This window comes from Neolamprologus multifasciatus, chromosome 8 (genome assembly GCF_963576455.1).
Source record: "Neolamprologus multifasciatus chromosome 8, fNeoMul1.2, whole genome shotgun sequence".
NCBI classification, from domain to species: Eukaryota; Metazoa; Chordata; class Actinopteri; order Cichliformes; family Cichlidae; genus Neolamprologus; species Neolamprologus multifasciatus.
The window spans coordinates 4,447,374-4,472,716 of record NC_140446.1 but is presented as its reverse complement, the minus strand read 5'-3'; the positions used below and the strand labels follow the sequence as shown (position 1 = coordinate 4,472,716).

The 25,343-nt window shown below is 40.6% G+C and overlaps 1 protein-coding gene across 3 annotated transcripts in view; it reads right to left on the bottom strand.

The window, feature by feature from the left end:
* Positions 1-24,806, bottom strand: part of LOC146512247 (inhibitor of nuclear factor kappa-B kinase subunit alpha-like) — a 48,660-nt gene extending 23,854 nt beyond the window's left edge. Inside the window, exons 1-21 of one of the 3 annotated variants that reach the window (XR_014875825.1) lie at positions 24,447-24,805; positions 23,900-24,019; positions 23,647-23,741; positions 21,295-21,412; positions 20,155-20,224; positions 19,979-20,067; positions 19,266-19,355; positions 17,287-17,411; positions 16,946-17,053; positions 16,628-16,763; positions 14,680-14,874; positions 13,341-13,443; positions 13,107-13,230; positions 10,683-10,834; positions 10,530-10,591; positions 9,980-10,089; positions 6,582-6,631; positions 6,368-6,473; positions 5,446-5,593; positions 4,712-4,916; positions 1,002-2,754 (exon numbers count right to left, since the gene is read on the bottom strand). Coding sequence is in view for 1 of the 3 variants with exons in the window: in XM_085171167.1 (XP_085027293.1) it covers positions 1,002-1,101; positions 4,780-4,916; positions 5,446-5,593; positions 6,368-6,473; positions 6,582-6,631; positions 9,980-10,089; positions 10,530-10,591; positions 10,683-10,834; positions 13,107-13,230; positions 13,341-13,443; positions 14,680-14,874; positions 16,628-16,763; positions 16,946-17,053; positions 17,287-17,411; positions 19,266-19,355; positions 19,979-20,067; positions 20,155-20,224; positions 21,295-21,412; positions 23,647-23,741; positions 23,900-24,004 (2,223 nt within the window). In the remaining 2 variants the exon portion in view is untranslated. Of the gene's footprint in view, positions 1-1,001; positions 2,771-4,711; positions 4,917-5,445; positions 5,594-6,367; positions 6,474-6,581; positions 6,632-9,979; positions 10,090-10,529; positions 10,592-10,682; positions 10,835-13,106; positions 13,231-13,340; positions 13,444-14,679; positions 14,875-16,627; positions 16,764-16,945; positions 17,054-17,286; positions 17,412-19,265; positions 19,356-19,978; positions 20,068-20,154; positions 20,225-21,294; positions 21,413-23,646; positions 23,742-23,899; positions 24,020-24,446 lie in introns of all 3 variants that reach the window. The other 2 variants (XR_014875826.1, XM_085171167.1) reach the window with 2 other exon arrangements.
* Positions 24,807-25,343: the final 537 nt, after the last annotated feature.

Genomic DNA, 25,343 nt, shown 5'->3' with positions numbered 1-25,343 from the left:
AGGAAACCTGAAGCATAACTTGCAGTACTGTGTAGAGAGCGCCGTTTAGAGTGACCCCGTGAAATGCACGGCTCACTGCACGCATTCATGACCATGACCGGCTTCCACCTGGTGCACTGCGGTGCGTTTCAGAAGCAGCGTTCTGCACTGCATAACTGAAAACCACCTCAGATCTCAAGATGCATACAGAAACTACAGAGAGAATTTCAAAATAAAAGACCCCTGCTTCCAAAATGCTGCTGGTGTGACGTGAAGACCAGTGAAGAACAGAAGAACACCTGGTGGAGTGCATCATGTTGTGCTCAAACTGAGCTGTTTATGATGAGCTTGGAACAAAAGTGACTTTTACTGAAAGATGTTAATAAAGTATTGATCAAATTTCGGTGCCAAATGTCAGATTTACGAGTATAAATCGAGCATTATGGCTTCGAATGAACAGCAGTACTTGGTAATGAGAACAGCCTCAAATAATTGATTATCAGCTAGGATAACTCAATATATAACTAAAACATGAAGACATGAATAAATATGATTAATAGCATCCCTACCGTTTAAATAACTATCAATTTAACTATGATTTGTTTTTAAGTGTTGCTTATTATAAAGTGTTAGCTTGTCATCATCTTTAATAACTGATAAAAATATCATTCAAAATCTTAAATATATATTTATCACGCTAATAAATATGACTACAGGAAACTGAACACACTGTGTGATTCTGTTTTCTTATCGCATCTGCAAGCTTAAAAGAAACAAAAAGTTCCTTCCTTCATGATAAGACTAAAAAAGAACAGAGAGGTCCTGTCCTGTGCTCCTAAATGAGATTAAGGACACGCTGACAGGCCTCGGGTTCTTCACAGATGCAGATAGGAGACGCCTAGTGCGTCTAGTTTCCCAAAGGGAAAATAAAAATAAATTAAGACTTTATGGCTGATTTAAATGCAGCCCTCTCCGATAACAAACAAGCCTTAAAAGCAGCAGATAAAAAGCAGCAAACTCACCACTATGCTTTTGGCCTGTTCGTCAGCAGCTTCCTGCATCAGGCTGGTCAGCTGACTGAGGTACTTCTGGTTCTCCTGCAGGAGTCGTGGGGCAGCATCACTGAAGGAAACGCACACAGCTTGTAAGACACAATTCAGTCACATGACGCCTCCTTCATATTCACAATGTGTTTATTATCTTGCAACAGAAAGAAGAACGCCCACGGGCAAAACACAAAGTACTGACCTACAAATTATATATATGGCAATATGTTCATGCTTCAGTCATGTGCACAGTTATTATTATACCAAACCAACCATAGTTTCCTTAACTAACTTGTCTCATTCTGCCCCCACTCCTCCCCTCCCTGCCTTGAAGCCTTTTCTTTTTCCCGCCCTCCTTCCTTTGCCTTCAGTTCCATTTCAAAAAAGAGAAAACTTTTATTAACTAGCAGTTTAGCTAACACAGGCTGGAAATGTAATGAACAGAACAGGCTGAAATAATATTTAGAAAAAACAAAACTATTATGAATCAATTATTGTGCATATTCCAAGTCCAGCTTTTGCCTGCAGTCCAGCTTGTACAGCTCCCTGCTGGTGAGCTCTCCTCCCAGGTCTGGCAGGTGCTGCAGCTCTGTTTTTTGAGTCATGTGGGTCATTTGAATCATTCTTCATCTTTCTTTGAAGATTTTCTGGGAAAAGCCAGCTGGGTGGAGACCTCAGAGTAGAACATCTAATAAAGGTAGACCTAGGAATAACTCAGGATCCCCCCCCAGGTGGAATTGGAAAATGTTGCTGGGGAAAAGAACCTCTGGCAGGAATACATGCTTAGTCAGCTGCCAACAAACCCAAACTTTAAAAGCAGAAGGGAAAAAAAAGAAGGATGGAGTGATTTCATGACACATGAGTCATTCCTGGAACTGTGACAGACATATGACAGGAACAAAGATTGCCTGTGGTGTCTTAACTCCTGGGAATCTTCTGTTGCATTGCACAGCTAGTCACAACTTTTAGAGTGTCGCGTTTTTAGAGCTTTTCCAACGCTTCAAAATGGCCTGGTGTGCCAAATAAGTGCCAAGACAATCCATCAATAAACAGTTCATAGGGCTTAAAGACCTGAAACAACCATGACCCCAACCAGCCAGCAACTGGTAAGAGAGACTGAATAAAGCTTCAGTCTCTCTGGAACATCAACAGGGAGTTGATGCACAAGTTAGGAAGGATTCACACGTTCACTTTGGACATGGCGATCTGATCGACTGCATTGATTCGAGCTCCAGCACCACAGCTGGTTAGCTTCAGGTTACTTTAGCTGTACCCATGGGCAGATATGACCTGCACTCAGTGAGTCATCCATCCTCAAACACAGTTTAAAAAAAAGAAATCAGACAACAATATGAGACATAATGAGGAAAATGTACCAACATCATGTAGGAAATGAAAGATATGATTAATAGCTACTGGAACAAAGCTGTTTGTATCGTTCTCTTCTCAGTTTGAGACCGACCGAGTCCAGCTGTGGCTCAACAATTTGGCTGAGTGAGTCAGATCATGACCATTTGTCGAGAGAGGAAGATGTCTGTGAAGTCTTTTGTTTGATGTGAGATTTCCTGTATATGAACAGGAAATTACTAAGGTGTTTTTTATTCACATATACGCATCCACATTCACAAACAGGTACCTTACCGTGACGACACTTACTTAGTAATTTGGCACCAAGTGAAATAAACCACCAGCTGTTATCAATGCTGAAGGTGCTTCTGCTGAATTCTCTGTTAACCCTTTAAGACCTACCATAGAACCAAGTCCGCCAGAGCTTATATTATATTTTTACATGCTGTAGAGTAGGGATGGGTACCGGTGTCCGGTGCCATGATGGCACCGGTTCTGACATAAACGGTAGTAACCAGACCGAAAAGCAGCGCACATTTCGGTGCTTTATTTCGGTGCTTTTTTTTCCTGAGATGTGATACACTTCGAATTGTAGCCAATCATTTTACGTTTCCGGGGATAGTAGGCGGGTCCAGGTACGTACGTTCTTTTAGAGCAGAGCTACAGATTAAAAATGTCCAAGACGAAGCGGTCAAAAGTCTGGCTGTACTTCACAGCAAAATATGCAAACTCAGCAGCCTGCAACAAGTGCTTTAAGCTGATACTGTGGAAAGGAGGTAACACCTGAAATCCGATGAAACACCTGGCGACGCATAGCGTCTTTTTTTAAAAGCCGAGAAATGCGCCGTATTTGATAGCTTGCTGCGAGACCTCACACCGAGCGCATCTACTGCAGGTGTGGTGCCTGTTATCGGACCCAGAGTTAGCAACATCCCCCAAAAAGCTGAAGAGTAGAGTCCTGGCCCCTAGCCCTGCCAGTGTAGCAGAAATGATGAGGATGATGATGGCAGCAGCAGCCGTTCTTCTCTGCGTGAGTAGCTTAATGTTGTTCGTGTTTAATTTACGTTGAGTAGGCTAACCACGTTATTACATTAATGCATGTAAGGTGAACTAGCAAACATCATCATAGCTACATGCGGCTGCCTTCTTGTTTGATGGCAGATACTCCCTTCACCCTGGCCAAAAAGGCTAAAATGACCAAAGAAAAAGTGGGAAACAGTTAAACATGAGAGGTTTTTGGACAAATTTGTGTTTTTTCCATTGTTTAAGCACTGCTTCCAGCCAAGAGTGATACCATATATGCCCTATAGCTGCAGAAAAGGCTAACATTGTTATCTTTTTACAAAAAAACAGCTGAACATGAGAGGTTTTTGGACAAAGCTTGTGTTCTCCATTCTTTAAGCACCGGTTCGAGCACCGTTTAAGCACCGGCACCGTTTCAAAAGTACCGGTTTGGCACCGGTATCAGATAAAACCTAAACGATACCCATCCCTACTGTAGAGCCATTTTTGGGAGCATTTCAAGTTGCTATACATCAATACAACCATTACAGCCTAAATTTTAATAATATGTATGCATTAAGTGTATAGTAATTACATAAATTGCAAAAAAGTGCAATAAACTACAAAAAAATTGAAAATCGTTTTTGTTTTTTTAACATATATTTCTAGTTAGAGAAATTTAAGAGGCTTATCCCTCAAAACTGTAAATACAAAAAAGTTGCACAAAATAGTTTCCCACCACAGGAAATTTATTTTAAGTGTCTTCATAGTTTTATTTTTGAAATACACCAATTTTTATATACTGCAGGAAAAACGGAATGCAAATGCAAATTTGCAAAAAAGCAGCATATGCATCAAAATAAACTATTTCCAGCAGTGCAATATGAGTCTTAAACATCCCAGAAACGACACAGAAAGTCATAAAGTCAAAGATAACTTTTAAAAACACCAGTATAGGCTCATGAGGCCCTGATGGTAAAAAAAACTACATTTCCGCGAAAATGACGTCACTTCCGGTTTCGGGCAGGTCATGGCGGACATGTGATAGTTCGTGCTGATGGACGTAGGAAGTGTTACAAACAGCTGATCGGATCGGCAAAGCGTGTTTCTGGAATATTATGTTTTTGTTGCTGCAAGTGCTTTTATGCAGTTTTTGCAAAACTATATGTGGAAGGAAACTGTGACCGAGGACAAGCTGATGGCATAAGATGTAAGTACAACTCCTCCGGTTTCATATGCAAAAAAAATTATTGTGCTAGCTTACGTGGTTACAGAGCTACCGGGATTTAAAAATAGTTACGCAAAACAGAGCGTGCCCGCTCTGACCAGTTTTAAAGGGTTAAAGAGTGTGAACATCTCACTTGTAAGGCTGACCCCAGTCCCTACACGGCTGAGTGGACGTTACCTGTCATTTGGCCCTGGTAGGGAGGTGAGGGGGTGCGGGGAGCTGACGGGCTGTGCCGACTGGGACCACTGAGAAACCTGCAGCAGGTTGGACGACTCGGGACTGGCTGCTATCGAGCTCCGTGACGAGTTCTGAGCCTGAAGGAGAGACAGAAACACACCGGTACAGGCAGCAGTAAAAAACACGCCTCCCCTCTCCTACAGCAGGAATGCAGGCGGCACACCCTACCGCTCACTCTGTGTTTGGTACTTTATAGCAGCTGAGTCTGAGGAGATCACAGAAAGTACAACAAAGCTCACCACCACTGGGCCTGACAACTGCAGAAAAGGGAATCAGAAAATGAATAAGTGAACTTAGCCTATTCCAGGATATTACCGAGATCCAGCTCCAGCAATTAGAAGACTTCCTTTTTTCTTTTCTTATACACCAGTACACTAAATTTATCTGAGCTGGATGCTGATCAGACAAAACTTCTGATATTCTGTAGAATCTGAGAAAAGCTGATGACATTTTATTCTTAGTTGTACATAAATAGTTTTATCCAGCAGTTACACAACTTCCCCCACTTCTTTGCATCATGCCCCATGATACATTTCAAAGACAAATGAAGTCACAAACTTGGAAAAAGTAGACCGGGCTGCTAACGACTGATGTAGATTTACTCACGCAGGCGATCTTAAGTAAGTGCCAGAACTCCCTCTGTCTCTTGATCTGCATCTGCATCACGGTGTTGTCAGCGTCCTTGATGCTCTCCAGAGTTTTGTCAATCCGGGGAAACAAGTCAATGATCTTCTGTTTGCTGATCAGGATTTTACTGTTGGGGTGAGACAAATCAGGGAAAACACAACATAAATGATGTTTTCCACAGTCACTGTGAACCTTTAGACAGACTCTGTAGACCTCACACCGAGGATGGATTCAAGTTCTGCAGTAATTTATGCTCCAAAGGTTTCCTCCTCAGCAGGGAGGGAGTAACTGAAAATTTAGGGGGTAAAGTCTGCAGCTTAAACTTTCCTTAACACCAGCAGACGTTTTATGTCTTTAAGAGCCGTCACTTCTTTATAAATCAGTGGGTTAATCTAGGCCCTGTCCTCACATACACGGGATTTTCATCTACACATAAACATTATTTCATGTCACTGAACTTTAGATAAACTCCTTCCAGGGTCAAGATTTCTATAATCTCCATTTCTGTGCTTACTTGTGGACGAGGAACATGAACTTTTCTTGCAATATCAAAGGTGTGCACCGTGTTGTTGTTTGCAGGCTTTTGACTGGTCAACATGAATCTATGAATTGGGGTTATAGTGTCACCTTTTGCTTTGGCGGCACTTGATACTGTTATTTGCATTTTCATGTGGATGGAGACGGGAGTGGGAAAACATCTTTCTTTACCTGTGGATTCAGCATTAACCTGCCCTGAGAGAACATAAGTTCCTCGAGAAAAAAAAAGTACTACAAATATGCATTACTAGTACTGTGGCACTTAAGAACAAAGAAAAGCGTATGAGACCACAGATAATTAACAGTAATCAGAGGTGTAAAACTCAGGGTGAAATCAAACTGTCGAGCATGGGTGGACCCTTACCTGAGGTGTGTGAACAGATCTTTGAGGACCTTGTCTTGGTTCTGGACTGTCTGGATGATGGCCTTCACCATCTCAGAGCTGTCACAGCTCACATCAGAGTCAGGTACTAACCAAAGAGGGGGGAAAAAAAGTTCAAACAACACCTCAGTTTAAAGAATGGATTCATTTCTCTTCTGATTTCAGAGTTTTAAATGATCCATTCAACGTTTCTTACCTTTGCATTTCATCTTCAGTTGCTTGTACAGCTCGATTGCCTTTTCTTCCCTGCAAAAAATTATTTTATCACATTAAAATGTTCTTCTTTGAATTCTGAAGCTAAGCTCATGATCAGATTACTCTCTGAAGCTGCAACATCACTGGTATCCTCTCCATATGTGTTGAAGACAGGCACCGGTCAGAACTTTCACAGCAGCACCGAGTGGCACGCTTTCAATCCAGTGCATGACGTGACAGCAATTCACAGGATTTACAAAAGAAAAAGAAGTGAACTTTTACCCAACAGCAAAACTAGTTTGATCGACTAAAATGTAGAGCAAAGTCTTGTCCCTGTGGAGTGAAGCAAGATACATCCAGGTGAGGTTACACCGGCACTTCAGCACCTCATTAAGCTGTATGAAACTTCAGCCACATCCCTTATCGTTACTGCGATTATATTTCTTTATTAACTTGGTGATATGTTGAGAAGGTCTGGCCTACATGGGGGTTTCTGCTGTATCGTTTACTGAAGGAGGACAGCGAGGCTGTGGTGAACAGGGTCTTTAGAAGCTATGTTACTAAAAAGAGGAAGAGCACCGAGCCCATCATTATGTCTCTACTGTCAACAGTCAAAACCAGGATCAGAAACTTTCCCACAGAGCCAAGGCTAACCTGGTCAAAACGCATTTTTTAAAGAAGGGGCACTTTAAGGTTTCACTGTGCACAGCTGCACATAACTGCAACGACCCCAGTTAGAGTTCAGCTGGGGCTCGTTACTGCATCTGGTACTTCCTAACGTGCGTTCAGACCAAATGTGTTCAAAACACACAAATATTTCCTTCCCACAGTCGACAGGAGAACAAGGAGGAGTACAACCAACGGCTGGAATCAAGTTACAGTCACATATTTTCAGCAGTTACCACAAAACGCAATAATTTCACTCACTTTTCTCCAAACCAAACTTTTTCCTTTTCCCTGCTTCTATCTAGTACAAAATTTGAATAAGACTGCTCTGTCTGTCCACAAATGGAGCCAACAAGCTTGGCCTTCGTTTATTAGGAGAATCTACAGACACTTTTACACTCATGTACAGAAGGAAAAGAAAATGAGATGGCTTGGAGGAAAATAAATGAAATCCTAGGACTTCATGCTTATTCCCACTGAGTCAGGAGAGTCCACTCTGTGAGAGATTCTGAGCTGGCAGGCTTTGATGACACAGCATGAAGTGGATTTTTCACTGAAGTTGGATATTTGAGCTGTGGATTGGGATTTGCCTCCATTTACATCACCTGGCATGTATTCTCATTAACTTTGCTACAGACTTTGTAGTCCTGCATAAACTTCACTTTATGTTTGGCTGAACATGGTTGAAATGATGATGTTATCTCCGGGTTAACCTGTTTTAATTAATAAATGAATGTGTTTATTTTTAGTATAAATAAAAGATTTTAAGCCAATTTTAAATACTGCCTCTCTGCTCCCGACCTCATCTTTATGAATTTTGATGTGACAAGCTTAGTGTCTTGGCATCAGCAAAGCTTTTATTTTGGAGGCATTTTTCCAACCGTAGAGAAACGTCCGCCAGCTGATGGTCAGTCAACATCGAACTATTTGCTGGACCTTTTCTCTGCGCCTGTTCTCAAAGTTGAACTTTTTTAATGACAAAAATCTGCCATCATCATGGTGGCGTGGTTAGTGGTCTAAAGTTGCCTCACAGCAAGAAGGTTCGTGACTCAAACTTCCTGGTCAGCTTCTCATTCTTCACCTTCTTGCCTTTTTAAGTGCTATTTACACACTTTCCCTGTGCCTGCATGCTTTTTCTCCACAGTCCAAGTTTATTAGTGTTTTCTTTTACTGGACTTTACTGGACTACCATGGAGCTCATGTGCCCCCTTTATATGGGTCAGCACAGGTTTTTTTACTGAGATAAAGTCTCACATCATGACTGGCTCTAAAACTCTGAAGTCTAAGGAGCTTGGAAAGAAAAGCGACTGGATTTATTTAAAGGAGAAATCAAAGAAGTCCTTAAATTACCATGGTGATGACTGAGAACTTACACAGTGATCTAAAGTCAAAACTTTAAGTTATACTGCTTTGAATCACTACAGAGTCTTTGTAATGTGATCCTTTGTCATTTCTGCATGTAGATGTGCATTTTCTCTCCTTAGAGATGCAACATGTGGTTACATCTCTACGAAGGTGGATGTAAGGTAAGGTTACAGTGTAAGTTATAGCACAGGACATCAGAACAGGTTGTGGTTACAATATAACTACAGTACAGATTTAATGCAGACGTACAAATTTGCTTGTAAATAGTCCGACTTTTAATACATTGCTGTTAGGAAATACTGTCATCATGGGGTTCGTGCAGATTAACACGTCACCGTCTTTTGCTGCCTATGAGGAAATTCCAAGCTAGTATAAAGTCAAGCTTTACACAAACTTTTATGGAATGACTAAAACTTCCTAAAACTAAATAAAAAGAATAAAAGTTGCCGCAATGATTAAGACCGGGAAACTTCCACTAACTTGATAAAGGTAATGAACGTATGCAGGGCTTTTGTTTTTTCCCAGTTATTTCGTCAGTTATAAGCGCACAGCTCAGAAACAAACGTGCATGTTGATAGAGGATTTTTAGAGACAAAAAATCTGAGTAAACACGTTAAAAAAGTTACTGGGGAAAAAGGAGAACACATAAAAATATGAAGATTTCTGTATAATTAAATATAGATGTCAGTTTCCTTTATGATCACTGTGGTAAGGCAATTGGGAGCATCACACTGAAATAAAAGATATTTGTCCTTCACGTGTTAAATGCCTTTCAGCATTAGTAATATGTCCCATTTTCTTTCACACAATTGTCCTCTTTGTCCCACATTTATTTGTTGCGATCTTGACCTCTTAGTCATGAAGGAAGGTTTTTTTCTTCCCTCAATGTTATATATCTGTTTGTTCGTCCAAACAGAGCTGGAAACCTTCTGGAAAAGTTCTCCATCATGACATTTATGCACACCACACAACCATCCTTACAAACTGCTGACTGAGTGGACTGTAAACAGGCAAGAAGCCGGGAGTCAAATTTAGATGTATTTCCATGTGCTCTGTACACAAGTCCAAAGCATGTTGCAAACATTCAAAGTACATCAGTATACAGTCAAAGTGTGTGTCATATTTGAAATATTTAGTGTGCATGTAAATATATTCATGATTCGGTCATTTCCTCAGGTGAAGCAGGGACAACCAAAAAGTGTCAAAATCATCTGTAGACACCATTATGCAAACCAACCAAAAAGAATCAAAGGCCAACAAGTGACAGTTACTTATGTCTTTTAAATTAGGTGAAAAGTGGGATTTAGATGGCTCTTGATAAATGTCTACAGATTAAATCATCTCAGGTTAAACCCTTTTAATACTCACAGCTGCTCCATCTTGTCTCCTTGGCGTCGGGCATATGGGCTCCTCTGTAGTTCTACTATCTCAGAGTGCAGAGCCATGATCTCATCATCCAAATGGCTCACCTCTGCCACCTGCAGGACAGACAATGGATCAACCAAAGGCTGCTATAGGAAGCCTTTGCACTGGTAAACATCACAGTGATTCCTACACGTGTTCTTTATTAAATTGAATTTAATACATTTATCCAGGCAAACGTTTTCATTAGCAAAGTGCTTCGAACTGAGCCTCCTCAGTGACTGTGATCCTGCAGATGAACATCAACTCCACCATCTTGGACTGCAGTAGATGAAGGTAGTTGTTCTGGTCTGCAGCCCTCACTGTAGGTCAGGGGATCACCTAAGAAGTGACTTTGAAACCAGAAGAGCTACTCTCACCAGCTGCAGTCCAAAATGAGAGCAACCTGGTAAACCTACTGCAGTAAACCAGTAGGAAAAAACAAAAAACATGAAAGAGCCTGGACTAGCTGGTTAGCAACTACCAGGCTGTACCTTATTTTTAAGAGATGAGTTACCTGAGCAAAAGCTGCAGCTCTTTCTTCGTTCTCCTGCCAGGCTTTCAGCATCTTTTCTGAGGCTTTGGACAAATCAGACAAATGTGAGCTCACCGAGCACCCTACAACACGTTTACTGAAACAAAGAGCAAACAGCTGCCAGCAAACACTCACATATGCCATAGTGCATCTGATCGCTGTATTTTTCCAAGTCATATTGGATGCTACTCTTGAAGAAATCCAGCTTAGCTTTGAGCTGCTGCGAGAAGCCGAACATGCTGTTTTTACACCTGGTCAGGTTGGTGTTGTAGCGGAGGAGGCTCAACCTTGAGGGGGAAGGAGGAGATGGTAAAATCAGAAAGCTCCAAGAGGAAGGCGGAGGACTGAAGAAGACAGGCTGACAGTCCAGCCACAGCTAAAGCTTCCAGAGGAGCAACAGTCACAAGGACCAGAGTGTGAGGAGCAACACAACAGAAAGTTGAATTCAAACTAGGACTCGGGAAGAATTACACTGGAAAATAAGCAGAGCTGAAGAGCGTGTACGACACTACAACTATATTCAGCCGACAACTAAATCATTGCTCTAAATATTCAACCAACAGTTAAATGTTGGAATAAAATTTACAGAAAATGTTTAGATGGGTTTCTTCAGGGCTCAACTTTAAGGCTTCGAGGTACAAATAATAAAACCTGGACCAACAAATGCAATTACTAAAACTATTAAATGTTTTTTTTTGTTTACAAAAACTCGCAGATAAATAAGGAGACGCTGGGATTTCTAGCTACTAAGCAGAAGTCGTGAGTGTAACAAAGAGAAATGATTTCAATAGCATAAACAGAATTGAGAACCGGTTTCAGTTTTGAACCCGTTTTAAGTGAGCCACCCTACTGAAACTCTGTGCCCAGCGCCTTATCACTTTCTTTCATAAATGTTGGTGTGTCACATTTCAAAACAATGATGTCAGCCTAATAACAGTTGGCTTTTTGTACACATGAGTCACCAGGAAGTTAATTTCTTTCCTGCTCCATTTCTACACTTTGTCCACACTCAGAAAATAATGCAGGTATCTAAAGCCTGTGTAAGTGTGCTGCTGGATAAGAGCAGAAATCATAATCTAGATTATTTTGGTTAATCCTGATTAGTAATCAGGATTACTTCATAACTTAGTCCACAAAAAAATATTTTTAAAGGAGATTTCCTGGAACTCAAATAATAAAAAAAAACCACCTCATAACAAGCAAAGATGAGGTTGAGGTGAAGTTCAAACCATAATTTTGACCGTGCGTCCCATCTTTTGAGGGCAACCACCGACAGATGGGAGCAACATGTGGCCCAAACGGCAGTAGGCTCACGTGCATTGAAAAACCAACATGGTAGCCACATTGAGGAAAAACAAGGAACCAAGAGTCAACCAATAACTCACAAAGCACGTACAGAAGTGGATTATGCAAGAGTAAAAGGAATCTGGATGCAACCATTAATGGTCCACTCACACGTTCACGCACAGTACCCTTTTACCACTTTCAGTTCTTCTGCTATGAGATTTTTTTGTTCTGGCTCGTGCTGAACATAATTGTTTAAAATTATGAACTAAAATTAAAGTCTAATATAATCAGAGCTACTGATGCTGGCACGTGGGATCGTAAAGCAATGAAGTATGGTGTCACAATCCTGGATCTTTTGACCCAGTGTTTTGAGTTTTAGTTTATGTTTAAGCCCTTCAGGTTTTCTAAGTTCATTTTTTATCATGCCCAGGTTGTTCTAGTTCTTTGTTATTAGATTCCCCTTGTGTCTTCCACCCCTGTTAAGTCTCCCTTGCCCTTCATGTGTTTCATGTCTGTGTCTTATGTTTCCTGTTTTATTTTGAAAGTCCAGTTTTCATGTCATTGTGTTTGAGATTACATTTCCTGTGCATCGTTATGTTCATCCTTGTCAGCTGTTTCCTCATGTGTCTCGACTTCCCCTGATCACCTCATGTGTGTATTTAAGTCCTCTGTTTTCTATGTTTCGTTGTCAGGTCGTCTGTTTGCATCCCCATAGTGTTTTCGTCATAGTTTACTCAGTGTTCATAGTTTGTCATAGCATTTTCACTGAGTTTCTTAGTCCTTTAGTTTTCTGAGTGTTCACAGTTTTCTTAGTTTTCCTAGCTTCATGCTTTTTCATGTGCCAACATCCAAATAAAGGATCGCCTTCTGTTCTGTTCTGCCTTTCAGTGTCTGCTTCTGGGTCCTGTAAACTAAACTTATCGGCGCACCCCGCCGTGACATATGGTGTCTTTTCATCCGCAGCAAACACAGAGTATTATCTCCTCCTCAGAAAAGAAAAACTAACATTATTAATTTAATATGAAACTAATATTGGTCGTTTTACTTCTGTGTTTGACAATAACCATTCTTCACCAAAACCACAACATCTGGTTGTACGCTGCTAGGATGTAACATAAAACACTCTTAATGAAAAAGCTCAACTTACACTGTTTAATATTTAAATAGCACAGACGCATAAAGCTGATGTTATTTCTTAATCCTGTCATGGATTCACATTGTAAACCATGATCTGGGCTAAAGCACATCACATACGACTGTTATGGGACTCACATGGCAGCTCTCTGCCCCTGGAAAAGTCTGCTGTAGTCGTCTTTCAGGCCACAGATGTAGCTCACAGCTTCACCCCACACCTTCTTCATCACCACCAAAGGCAGCTGCGTCTTGGCATCTTGCACTGGGAAAATAAAAACCATGAAAGTTTTTATAGAGAGCAGAAGAGAGCCAACACTGTCATGTAACAGTCCTTTTCATTTCAGAAACTGGAGTCACTTCATATGAACTCACCAATGGTGTTGACTTTCTCAGGCAGACGTCTGGCACTGAAGGGGCCGGTGTACTTGGTGCTGCTCTTATCAAACAGGTAGACAATGTAGCTGTCCCACCCTCTCTACACAGGAGGAAAGAAAACCATTACAAAGATCTCAAGTAGTCTTTTTACAACTCAAGAGAGTGACTTCAAGTCTCTCAGAATAGATGCAGTTAGAGGGAAATGAGTCATGATTATTGATAGATGTAAATTTTTCTAAACACCATTGCTTGATGTTGTATATGCTCCAATATCAAACCAAAACACAGCACAGGTCGATTTTTGCTTTTTTTTTTGCAGGTAACAGAACGTAATCATGCATGGGTAAAACAAACAATCAAGATTTTCAGCCCTGTGATTTGTGACAGATCGAACTGATTCATGGCTGTTTACAGGCGCTGAAGCAGACACTTATGGGTGTCATATAGTGACGTAAACAAAACCCTAGCAAACCCCACAGTGATTCAAGACTACATCATGTGATATTTATATATTCATGTTGCTGTGATCGTATGGATTATTTATTTATTTAATAAAAAAAAAATCTCTGGTAAAGCCACTGGTGTCACAGGCCTGAAATACTTTCCATTTAGTGACCCTCTACCACTGGTACTGCTGTTGGTGCACAGATAAAACGCAGCTACATAAAATTAAGTGAACAGATGGACAACACAGCCCTTTGTCACGGACACCCGATGTAGGAGAGACAGGATCAGGCCAATGGATGTATCCCAAAATATAAAGACAGCAGGGTCAGGGACAACAACCAGTGAGGAACAATAAGCTGCACCTTTAGCTCCTTGGATCACAAGATGAAGATGATGATGATTTTTTAATTCATCAAAAAACTCAAAGCTGTTATGTATGATTATTTTATTTGTATGATTATCCCGGGGGCGATTGTGGCTCAAGAGTTGGGAGTTCGCCTTGTAATCAGAAGGTTGCTAGTTCGAGCCCCGGCTTGGACAGTCTCGGTCGTTGTGTCCTTGGGCAAGACACTTCACCCGTTGCCTACTGGTGGTGGTCAGAGGGCCCGGTGGCGCCAGTGTCCGGCAGCCTCGCCTCTGTCAGTGCGCCCCAGGGTGGCTGTGGCTACAATGTAGCTGCCATCACCAGTGTGTGAATGTGTGGATGACTAGATGTGTAAAGCGCTTTGGGGTCCTTAGGGACTAGAAAGGGACTAGAAAAGCGCTATACAAATACAGCCATTTACCATTTATTTACCATTATTTTAATAATAAGTTATTGTACATCATGATGCCTGATTTTAGATTTAAAATCCTTTCATTCATCTAAACAGTGGTTAAATCAACGCACCACTCCATCCAGGACACACTGTGCAGCGGGCTTCCTGGGGTCCAGTGACACTCCCGTCTCCTGCAGCAGTTCCTGGTTCACCACCTCGATCTTGGTCTCAGCTTCGATGCGCTTCTGCAGACTGTGGAGACTCTCGTCAGGAGTCAGCTGGAAGGAGTGGACCTGCGCTGTGGTCATGTTCAGGATGTGGACGACCTGAAAACAGAAAACCCGTCAGTATAAACTAAACTACTTCATGATCTATCATTTTCTGCAGTATGTATCGCGGTACATGGGCCAGCAGAGGGCTGCAAGAATCTAATTATTCTTAATATTGATTAACTGCTGCCTCACCAAAGAGCTGGAAGTAATTTATTACTAAAAACTAGCAGATGGGGAGGGCTGTGACAGCCGAGGCCAGCCAGTTCATTTTTATAAAGACTTCAAGTTGTTAAATGTTATGTTTGGTGAAAGCTCTAATGTGTAGCATAAACTGGAAATACTGGAATTCTTATTAACAACCCTCACTCATCCCAACACACTTACACTACTTTTCCACAAGAAGACAAAAGAAACCCAAACATGGATTTGGAGAATTGCTACACAAACAGTACAATACATGTGTGTGCTTGTGTTTTGACAGCATTACTCCACTGAGACTTTTGACCTCTGTTATGTCACAGAGAAGATGCTTTTAAATGAGGTGGGATTACAGGATTGTGTCAGATATGGGGAAGAATATAAAATCTCCACAGCACTGAAACCAAACATTCGAGATTTTGTTGCAAAACCAAACTGAACAAGAACCCAGTGGTCACTGTGAATGAGGCCTGGAGCTCCTTTGTGTAGAAGCAGCCCATCACTAATCACATATTTACGGTAGAGTAGCGAGAAGGAAACCAGGACAAGTGAAATCCTCTGGTCTGGTTTATCTACCTGCACAGTTTATAATGACGTGTGTGAAGGACAATGTACAGACTCTGCATCACCTCATCAATACTATCCCGAAGTCAGTTTTTCCCTATTACAGGAACTGAGACACTAAGTGGGAGAAAGTAAAGGATGGGTATATAAAATATGGGTAATCCTGAGCTCAGAAAAACAAAAACAAACATTTCCCCATCGGCTAAAAAACAAAAAACAAACAAACAATCAAGGTTTCTATTTCAATATTTCTAACAAGACAACAGAAGTTTCCAGACCAAACTCCCTTAAAGGTTGGCACAGAGTTAATCCCAAGAAGATCCGAGTCCTCAAGTATGGGTCTAAATACTTACATCACAAGTTTACAAGCTTTACTATCAACATTTATCACCACAAATCTGTACAGACCTATAAAACATATTCGAATGACTAATTCTTTGAACATGACTTGTACTTCTATATCTGTAATATGTTTTTGTTGCATTTGCAACATCATCAATAATCAATATTGTTTAGTTTTAAAATTATTTCTGATACTAACAAAACAAAAAAATGTGACAGATTTTTAAAAAACACTGCGTATCTCTTAGCATGTTTAGGCCTCCTTTAAATGTCACTTTGGATTTTACCTGTGTTTGTGTAAACTGCAAAAACCTCCCATGTGGGTGGTGACTGTTAAGTTACGCACAGGTGACCCATGTTGAATGTGACGTGCAGAACAAATGCAAACAGAGAGCATAACAATAAAAAGAATTTTGATTTATAATAAATCTTAAAAAGAAAAATAGATGACAATAATTCCTGTATGAGAGACAATGATGGTGCAAAGCTTCTTTCAGATTTGCCCACCAAACATTCAAACGCTACAATCAGTCCAGTGAGATTAGCAGTAAAATGCCTAAAAGTAGTGAAAGCTTCGGTGGCAGCTTTAGTATTTCTTGTCTTTATAATTTTAAGATGAGAAAAATAAAACACTAAAACTTTCTAAGGCACCGCGTGTCATTGCAAATTACTGACTGAAGAGCCAGCTCTTCCAGTGCCTCACCTTCATAATCAGTATCTGATCAAGGAGTTCAAAGCACAGGGGTTTCTTGGTTTCATGGTTCACTTGGCCTCCTCTGTGCACTGGATCCCACTTTAACATCAGCTGAAGCAGCGCCTCCATCGGCTCCAACAGCGTCCTGTACAACACCGGTTAAAACATTTAAAACAGGTCTTCAGGGAGGGTAATTAGCAACAACCACAGTTCACATGCTCTGGGCTTACTATAGCACAACACCATGAAGAAACTAATTTGTCCTCACAGGAGACAAACAGCTCAATAAAATAAGGAAATGTCTCAGTAAAAATGATTTCAGCTGACCTGCTGAGATTGTTGGGGTAGGGGAGATGTGTAGAGAACCTGACTTCTCCGTTTAGTTCTTCTACTGCCATGATGTCTTTTGGACCTTTATTCCTCACTTTGCTGGCCCTGAAGACAAGATCAGAAAGGATCAATATCAAATTCTTTCAATACAAAGTACTAGAAGTACTTAGAAGATGCAGTTCTCAATGTACCTCAGTCGAATTAAAGCACAAACATGTGATGTAGAATAAAATCTGACGTGAGAACAGAGCTGGGCTCCTGCATACTCTACTCAGACATCTGACTCATCTAATTTCCAGTAGTTCATAAATTAGTGACACACACTAGGATCAACTTACCACTGCACAGGTTGCAGGTTGTGTAGGAATGGACGGAAACCGCAACTGCACTCGAAGATCATTGTTCCGAAGCTCCAATAGTCCACAGTCACAGTGTACGGTTTATTCTCAAAGAGCTCAGGAGCCTGGAGAGAGGAAAAAGAACAACAGTGTTTCGTATTTTCATAAAACACAAAGTGATCTCTTAAGACTTATTTGGCATTTCCATCCTTTATGTGACAGTAGAGAGTCGACAGGAAAGTAGAAAAGGGTGTACAGGAATGACCACAAGAAATGATCTCAACGGTGAATCCACGGCCCTGCAGCAGCTGTGGGTCACTAGAGGTGGGAATCACCATACATCCCTCGATACGATATTATCACAATACTTAACGCACGATACGATATTATTGCAATTTTTAAAAATATTTTGCGATATTCAGATTCTGTACATGAAGGTAAACTTTATCAATATTCATTTTATCTAATATCAAAGTCTCACACTCAGTCTTTCTCTCATTTCAGTTTTATTGTTGACAAACTGAACGGTTTGTATTACAGTCTAGTCCAACTTAACTGAATCAACCATCTGGTACAATTATAGCTATTCTGAACTATGCAGTTTATGAAAACTATGCAGCCCCTTCAACAACTGAAGAATTTGAAAGTAAATTAAAACAAAATATAATTTTACATTAAATAAAAAAGTTTTAAACTTAATTAAAATAAAACATGTTTATTGCTGCCAAAAAATAAAAAGTTAAACACATTTGGACAGTGAAGGAATGTCAGGATTCTTGCTCAGAAAAAGGAGCTGATCAACATGCCCTGAAGTCAGAGCATGTTCCAGTCCATGTTTTTTTGTAACAAAATATCGATTTCTGCTGTCCCTGTATCGATACATTATTAGCAAACAAAATATCACGATACTACACAGTATCGATTTTTTCCCCCACCCCTATGGGTCACCCACTCATCCAGGTAAACTGTAGTGGAGCCCAGAACCTGCAAATTGGCTATTTTTTTTAATATATATTAATACAGTAATTTTTGTGTATTTAATGAAGCCATCCAAAGTTTTATCTTTTGTATTTACACCCTCAATATTTTTTCAGAGTTACAGGCTGACTTTGTACGTAGGGGTGAGTTGAAATGTTACTATTTTTATTCGTTTTTACTTTTTGAGCCTTCATGATATCTTCATCTTTTTCAGAGATGGAAGAAACAAGATGTAAAAATATAAATAAAAAATAAAATAAATAAACTTCCACTATATCAGGTTAACATCTGATCCAAGTATCACAATCTATAATGCTACAATCTTGTTTTTTTTTCATAGCCACCTTTGAGCATCAGTATCATGAGATATGTCATCATATCTGTAAGAAAACTGCACCAATTCAATGTTTATGACACAGACAAGAGACGAGCATTGCCACCCTGGATGTATGTTATGTTTTCTGATAGTTCACCGGAGAAAAATTAGTTTTTAAGGGTCATATCACCATGTGGTTAGTCAACAAGTTACATCCTATGACAGGTCTGCTTTTTCACCTACATTGTGATACCAGGCTTGTCTTCTAGCCATGATGTGTTCTAAGTTAAGATAATTTTCTGATATAGTCGTATTCAATTATTTAACACTCCTGAATGTAGTCCGTGGCTATGAGCTGAAAAAACAATACGGGTGTTCACATATTTAATATAATAAAAACCTTTTGGTCCTAAAAAGGTTTTTCACAATTCTTTCAGCAAATCAAAGGGCCTAAATTATAGAGCTAGTGTCTTGAGATCAATATACTGATGTTATTATAGAAATCAAGCTGACTATAAAGAGGTGAGGTGGGAGGCACAGATTGATTTTTCAGAATGACCCTGTTCAATCATTTCTATAAAAGGTAGAAAGTAAAGTCAAGGATTTAAAATCTATAATTACTATAACACGCAGCACATAACATACACTATCTGAGGATAAATAAATGTTTGCTTTAAGTGTTTACCAGGTACTGAAGTGTGCCAACGAATGAAGTGCACAGACTCCCCTGGTCCAGGTCTTTAGCATAGCCCAAGTCGATAATCTTGTGAACCAACTGCAGAATAAAAAAAGAGTTTATTTCAGATGAGCAGTCAAACAGAGCGGGCTGTGAATGAGAGGGAGACGGGTCTAAATGTGGACATACAAGGAGCAAAGATAGTGAAGGTAGAGGAGTTTAAATACCTGGGGTCAACCATCCAGGAAAAAAACACAGTGCACAAGAGAGGTGAAGAAGAGAGTGGAGTGGGTGGAGATGAGTGTCAGGGTGGGTTTGTTTACAAGATGGTAGTGAGACCTGCTGTGATGTCTCAAGACTGTGACACTGACAAAAAGACAGGAGGGCGAGGCGAATATGTTAAGAGCGACCAGGATAGACAGGATTAGAAACAAGTACATCAGAGGACAGCTCAGAGTTTGAGAGGCAAGGCTGACAAGGGATAATAGATATATTGTATAAAGGATCCTGAAGGTGGAGCTGCCAGGCAGGAGGAAAAGAGGAGGACCTCAGACAAGATTCATGGATGTGGTGAAGGAGGACATGTAGAGGGTTGGTGTGACAGGAGAAGATGCTAAAGATGATATGGAGACAGATCTTCAGTGGTGACTCTTAAAGAGAGCAGCTGAAAGAAGAAGTAGTCAAACAGAGCAGTCAAAAAAAGGGAAGAGTAGCTGGTTTACCTTCCCGTTGATGTCTTGTAGCACAATGTTTTCCGGTTTAAGATCTCTGTGTATGATCTTGTTTTCATGGAGATACTGGATACCGGATCCTGGAGCAGAAGTCAGACTTAATCAAAGCCAATGACACATGTTAAAAGAAGAAATGTCTGAATGAATAAGCCAAACAATGCACATACCAACATCATTAAGTAATGAAAGCACTTCACTTTCTTTCAGACCGCAGCAGTTTTCAGGTTTGCTCAGCACCTGCAAATCAGGAAAAAGAAATCCTATCAGAGCTGCGGTATTTTTTAGAACATGGTAAATGGACTTGTTCTTATATAGCGCTTTTCTACTCTGTCTGAGCACTCAAAGCGCTTTATACAACTAATTCATTCACCCAATCACACCCATTCACACAAGCACTTTTTTCTGACCTAAGTGCTAAGTAGTCTACCATTCATACACATTCACACTCCGATGGATGCACCGGAGAGCAACGCGGGGTTAGTATCTTGCCCAAGAATATTTGGCATGCAGACTGGAGCAGCCTGGGATCGAACCACCGACCTTCTGGTTAGTGGCTGACCTGCTCTGCCACCTGAGCTACAGCCACCCGGGTGGCTGTGACCAAAGGGTGAGAAATTTCCTGAAATTAAGAAGTTTGATATGATGTGCTTATTTTCATCTTCTATTTATCTTTGTGTGTGTACTTAATGAAATGTCTGTCTTATATAACTCACTTTAAACAATCTTGTGCTATATAGATAACATCAGCTAACTTCACACTATCACTCCATATATCACCTTCTATATATTGCTCACTGTGTGTAGTGGCCTCTATATTTCACACTTCTGATTTTACTGGAGATAATTTATGTGAAATTCAGGAGCGGGACCACACTCCAAACACTACCTGCCTCACACACCTGTTTATCATCCTCTTTTATAGGTGCCAGGCTCTGGTCTTGCTCACTGTTTCTCATTAATCTGTTGCCTTTGTTATCTTTAAACTTTTTTTTTTCATTATATTTTGAGTTGTGGTCAGGGCTTGTGAAATATGACCCTGGTCAGTGACTTTAATCCACATACCGATAAAGGCTTCTGATCCTTACTTTTAGCCTGAATGTATTCACATTTTGTCACACTGGAGCCACAGAAAGCACGCTGAATTTCCTATTAAAAGCTTGTTCGCTGTGCACCCATGACTGCCCACAAAACTATCATTGGACAGAAAATATTACAGCTCTCAGGCAAAGTCTGCTGCATATTTTTCCTGATTTCTAAACTCTCCAAATAATATCAATCCCATCTAAATGACCCCCCCTCCCCCTCACCTTCCTCAGGTCTCCTCTGGAGCAGTACTCCATGGCCAGCAGTGGAAGATCATTTAAGGCTATGGGCTCCACCTCCTCTGGGACCTCCTGGGCTGTCACGATATTGATATGATTTAACCTGAGTGAGAGAGATGGAACCGCATTACTTTTTAAAGACATCCAGACAGACTTCTGCACAGTCATCCACTGTCTGCATAACAGTGCAACTCTTTCTTGCATCTGCAAGCCTGTGGGTTTCACAAATTGATTAATAACTACCAATAACTGTGAAGAAGATCACACTGTATAAAGCCAGAGTTCTCAGAAGGCCCACAACAAGGAACAAGGAAAGAAAGCTCTAGTGCACACTTTTTTATCTGTTCACACATTGTGTCATGCTGTCTGCTTGTTAAGTCTAACGTCATTCACCATTTTCTTGTGTAAAACTTCCTTCAGCTCCAGATTGCTCCAGCTGCAGATTAGTTAGGCTAATATAAGCACATTATCACCATGGAGATGTCAGATGAGGGTTGAATCACTTTTGTTTGTTGCCAGATCAAAGTGGACATCTCAAATGATTTAATATTCTTGGTAATAAATACCCTAAAAGCAGACTTATTAATTTTTCAATCTGCACTCTTCTTCTTTCGGCTGCTCCCATTAGGGATCGGCACAGCGGATCATCCGTCTCTATCTAAAACTATCCCTTTCATCTTTTTCTCTCACACCAACCGTCTGCACGTCTTCCGTCATTACATCCATATCTCTCTGTGATCTTGCTCTTTTCCTCCTGCCTGGCAGCTCCACCTTCAACATCCTTTTTTCCAATATATCCACTGTCCCTCCTCTGCACATGTCCAATCCATCTCAGCCTCGCCTCTAACTTTGTCTTCAAACTGCTCAACCTGAGCTGTCCCTCTGATGTGCTCTATTCTAATCCTGCCTTTAACATCTTCCCGTCTTTTGCTTTGTTAGCTGTAATTCCTTCAGTGTAAAACAGACTTGGAAGCAAATGAGGATCAGGCTACATCAACAACACAATTCATTTAAATTCCTTTGATGCACAGCTTGAGCTGCTGTAAATACTGCACACCTTCATCCTGCAGTGTTAACGAAAACCAGCTTAGCAGGTTTCATATCCAAAAGGTGATCCTCAGCAGAGAATCTGTATCACACTTGGAGCGTACTGCAATTACATGAATCAGACAAAATGTGGTGCTTAAAGTGAATTTTACACCAAAACTTTGAGCATAACCTGATATGGAAGCTAAAAAATTAGTCCAGCCAGCTTTGCAAGGTGTGTCGCGTTCACTGTCGCAAAGCTAGCTCTCTTTTTACCTGGTTAGATCACCATGGTAATGCTCACTATGGTTATAAGCTGAACATATACCCTTGAGTTTTGGTTTAAAACTCAGCTTACAGCACCACATTTTCACAGATTTTCCAATTTTCAATATGATGAGTATGATACAGATTAGTTTTAGAGTATTAGTGTGCAACTTGCTGAGCTGTATTTCATTGACACCACTGAAAAAAAAATAGCATGTATTATTTGATGATGCAGATAATGCATAAATATGTTTTTTTGCTTTATAAACATCTGCTCATACATCTGTTTTACAATTCAAGAACACAGATTATTCTATTTTACTTGACACAAAATAAAATGATTTCCACAACAGCCGTGACTGTTATGAACACCCTCATTTTGCAATAATGTGTTTTTAACCTTCTAAGAGCTAAAGTGCACGTTAGAAATATGTGCGCAAAGAAAGGCTCTTGCAGACACTCCACAGGTCAGGCTTGGTAGTCATGATTTGCATGTGACTTGGATTAAAGTAAGGATGTGAGCGCCTCACTGTCTCGGATGAGCCCCCCTGGATCCAGTGTAGGACATAGTCAGAACAACTGGAGATACACCAGAATGCAGGAGGGCCAAAACCCCATTCTAGATTTTCTGCCAGGGTTTACTTCCCTTGCCTCTTGGGAGCAGTGCCATTTATCCACAACTGGGGTAATGTATATTAACTTCTCTCTTGTCCTATTTGCACAACCAGTGATGCATTTTGCCACTTTATTTTTAGTATTCTTTCTAGATCTTTATCCCACACTCATCTAACAACATCTGACTTTAGTAGCCAGCGCTTCATTGGTCAAGAGGAATGAAATTTATTCTGGCAAAATCATCACTGCGATCTTCATTATCTCTGACTGGGGTTTCAGGTTTTGTCAAGCCAGGTAACAAGAAAGCTGAACTTGATTCAAATGGCACTTCTGTGTCATCTTTGTGACACTAAGAAGTGTTACATACAGATGTGACACATTTAAATAAAAGCCACTAAGGAAGGAAAATAACAAAAAATAAATACCAACTTTTTCATGATCTGGATCTCTCTGCCCCATCTGTCCCTATTCCTTGGTGTAAGCTCCAGGCGACACATTTTTATAGCCAGTTTTTCGTGTGTTTGCTGCAAAACAGACAGCAGACATCCCATTATTATACAAATACAGTCAAGGAAAAGCAGGTGGTGATTACTTCAAAACAGGCCATTTCAATTTCCAGCACCCATATCCTCCTTTCCTAAGTTACGTATAGGGTCAGGAACTCTCCTGGCTGGACACTCACCATATGCTGGTAGAGGTAAACATGGGCAAAGCCTCCCATGCCCAGCCTCTCTTTCAGTTCCCAGTCCCCCAAGTTCTGGTTCTGCCTGAAGGGAGGTCTCTCCATTGTTGTTCACGCAGCCTGTACCGGAGTGTGGGAATTATATTTGAGTCACGCGACAGAAACACAGCAGACCCTGTCAGTTTATTAAGTGACTGCGCTGTTTGGATTATCACATAAACCTATCAAACACAGGGGCAGGGCTACATACTGGAATGGCTGCTAGGCTAATGTCAGCTCGATGATATAGCAGAAAGAACGCTACCACTGACGTTTTGTGGCAGTGTGACACAAGTGGGCTGCCTACTCATAGACGAGACATACCCAACTCAATATAACAGACAACAAGATACACATTTGTTTTTCATATTTGTCAACAAACAAGCAGCTAGCTAACAGCATAGCCAGCCAGCCAGCCAACGGTAGCCCTACTAGGAAATAGACGGAGCCGGTTATTAGCTTCCTTGCGTTAGAAAATGAAAGCTTCTCGGTGCTTTTTGATACTTACCTGTGGTTTCTATGGAAGTGTCATGAGCCGTGTGCAGTATAAAGGTGTAACTGGAGTGTCTCTTGTTTTCAGGTCAACGCAGCACCGCGACACTGGACTTCCCCACATAAACGTCACCAGAAAGCCCGGCTGTGTCTCTTGAAAATGAAACGAGGGTGCGTTCAAAAAACACAACGCCCACTGCGTTCAAAACACTGTCAAGACTGTGTAAAAGCAGCATTTTGTGTTTATTTTAAGTCGTGTGTTTTATTCTGGGGTCCAATAGAGTTTTGTTGATTCATAGTTAAACAAAATACATATTTATACTGCCCCAGAGTCTGCTATGCAGCTCCCCCTGTCCAGCATCTTCCCGAACAGCTCCTGGCTCTTAAACCCCGCCCCATTAATACCCACTTTTTCCTGATTGGCAGATTTTGCGGAAGCCTACAGTGGAGTGCTTGTGAAATTACTTTTAAAATAATACTGCCATATTGGTTATTCATCCAGTTATATTAGCTGACTACTGATACATGTGCAAGGTGTTCATTAGTCTGATCTCAATTTATCTGTGACCAAAATCTCTGAGTAATGTTTTTAACACTAGAAATGTGTCTGGTAAGAATATACAACCAATGAAGGTTGGATGGACAGAAACATTGTGATTTAATAAATAATCCAGCTGTAAGTGAGACAGTTGTTTCATGAGGCTTATACCTGGTGCCAGAACTAAAACCTGACATAAACCCAGGCAGGTCCAGCTGTGGCTGTGTGACCAGTCTTATTCTACCAGCCGTTCTTTGGACACATTTTGCACACATGAAGGACGGTTTTCTTTATTTTGTTTTATTTTTGTGTATATGAGGATTTTTTGTTTGTTTGTTTGTTTGTTTTTGTGTATGTTACTGGGCCAGACCCAAT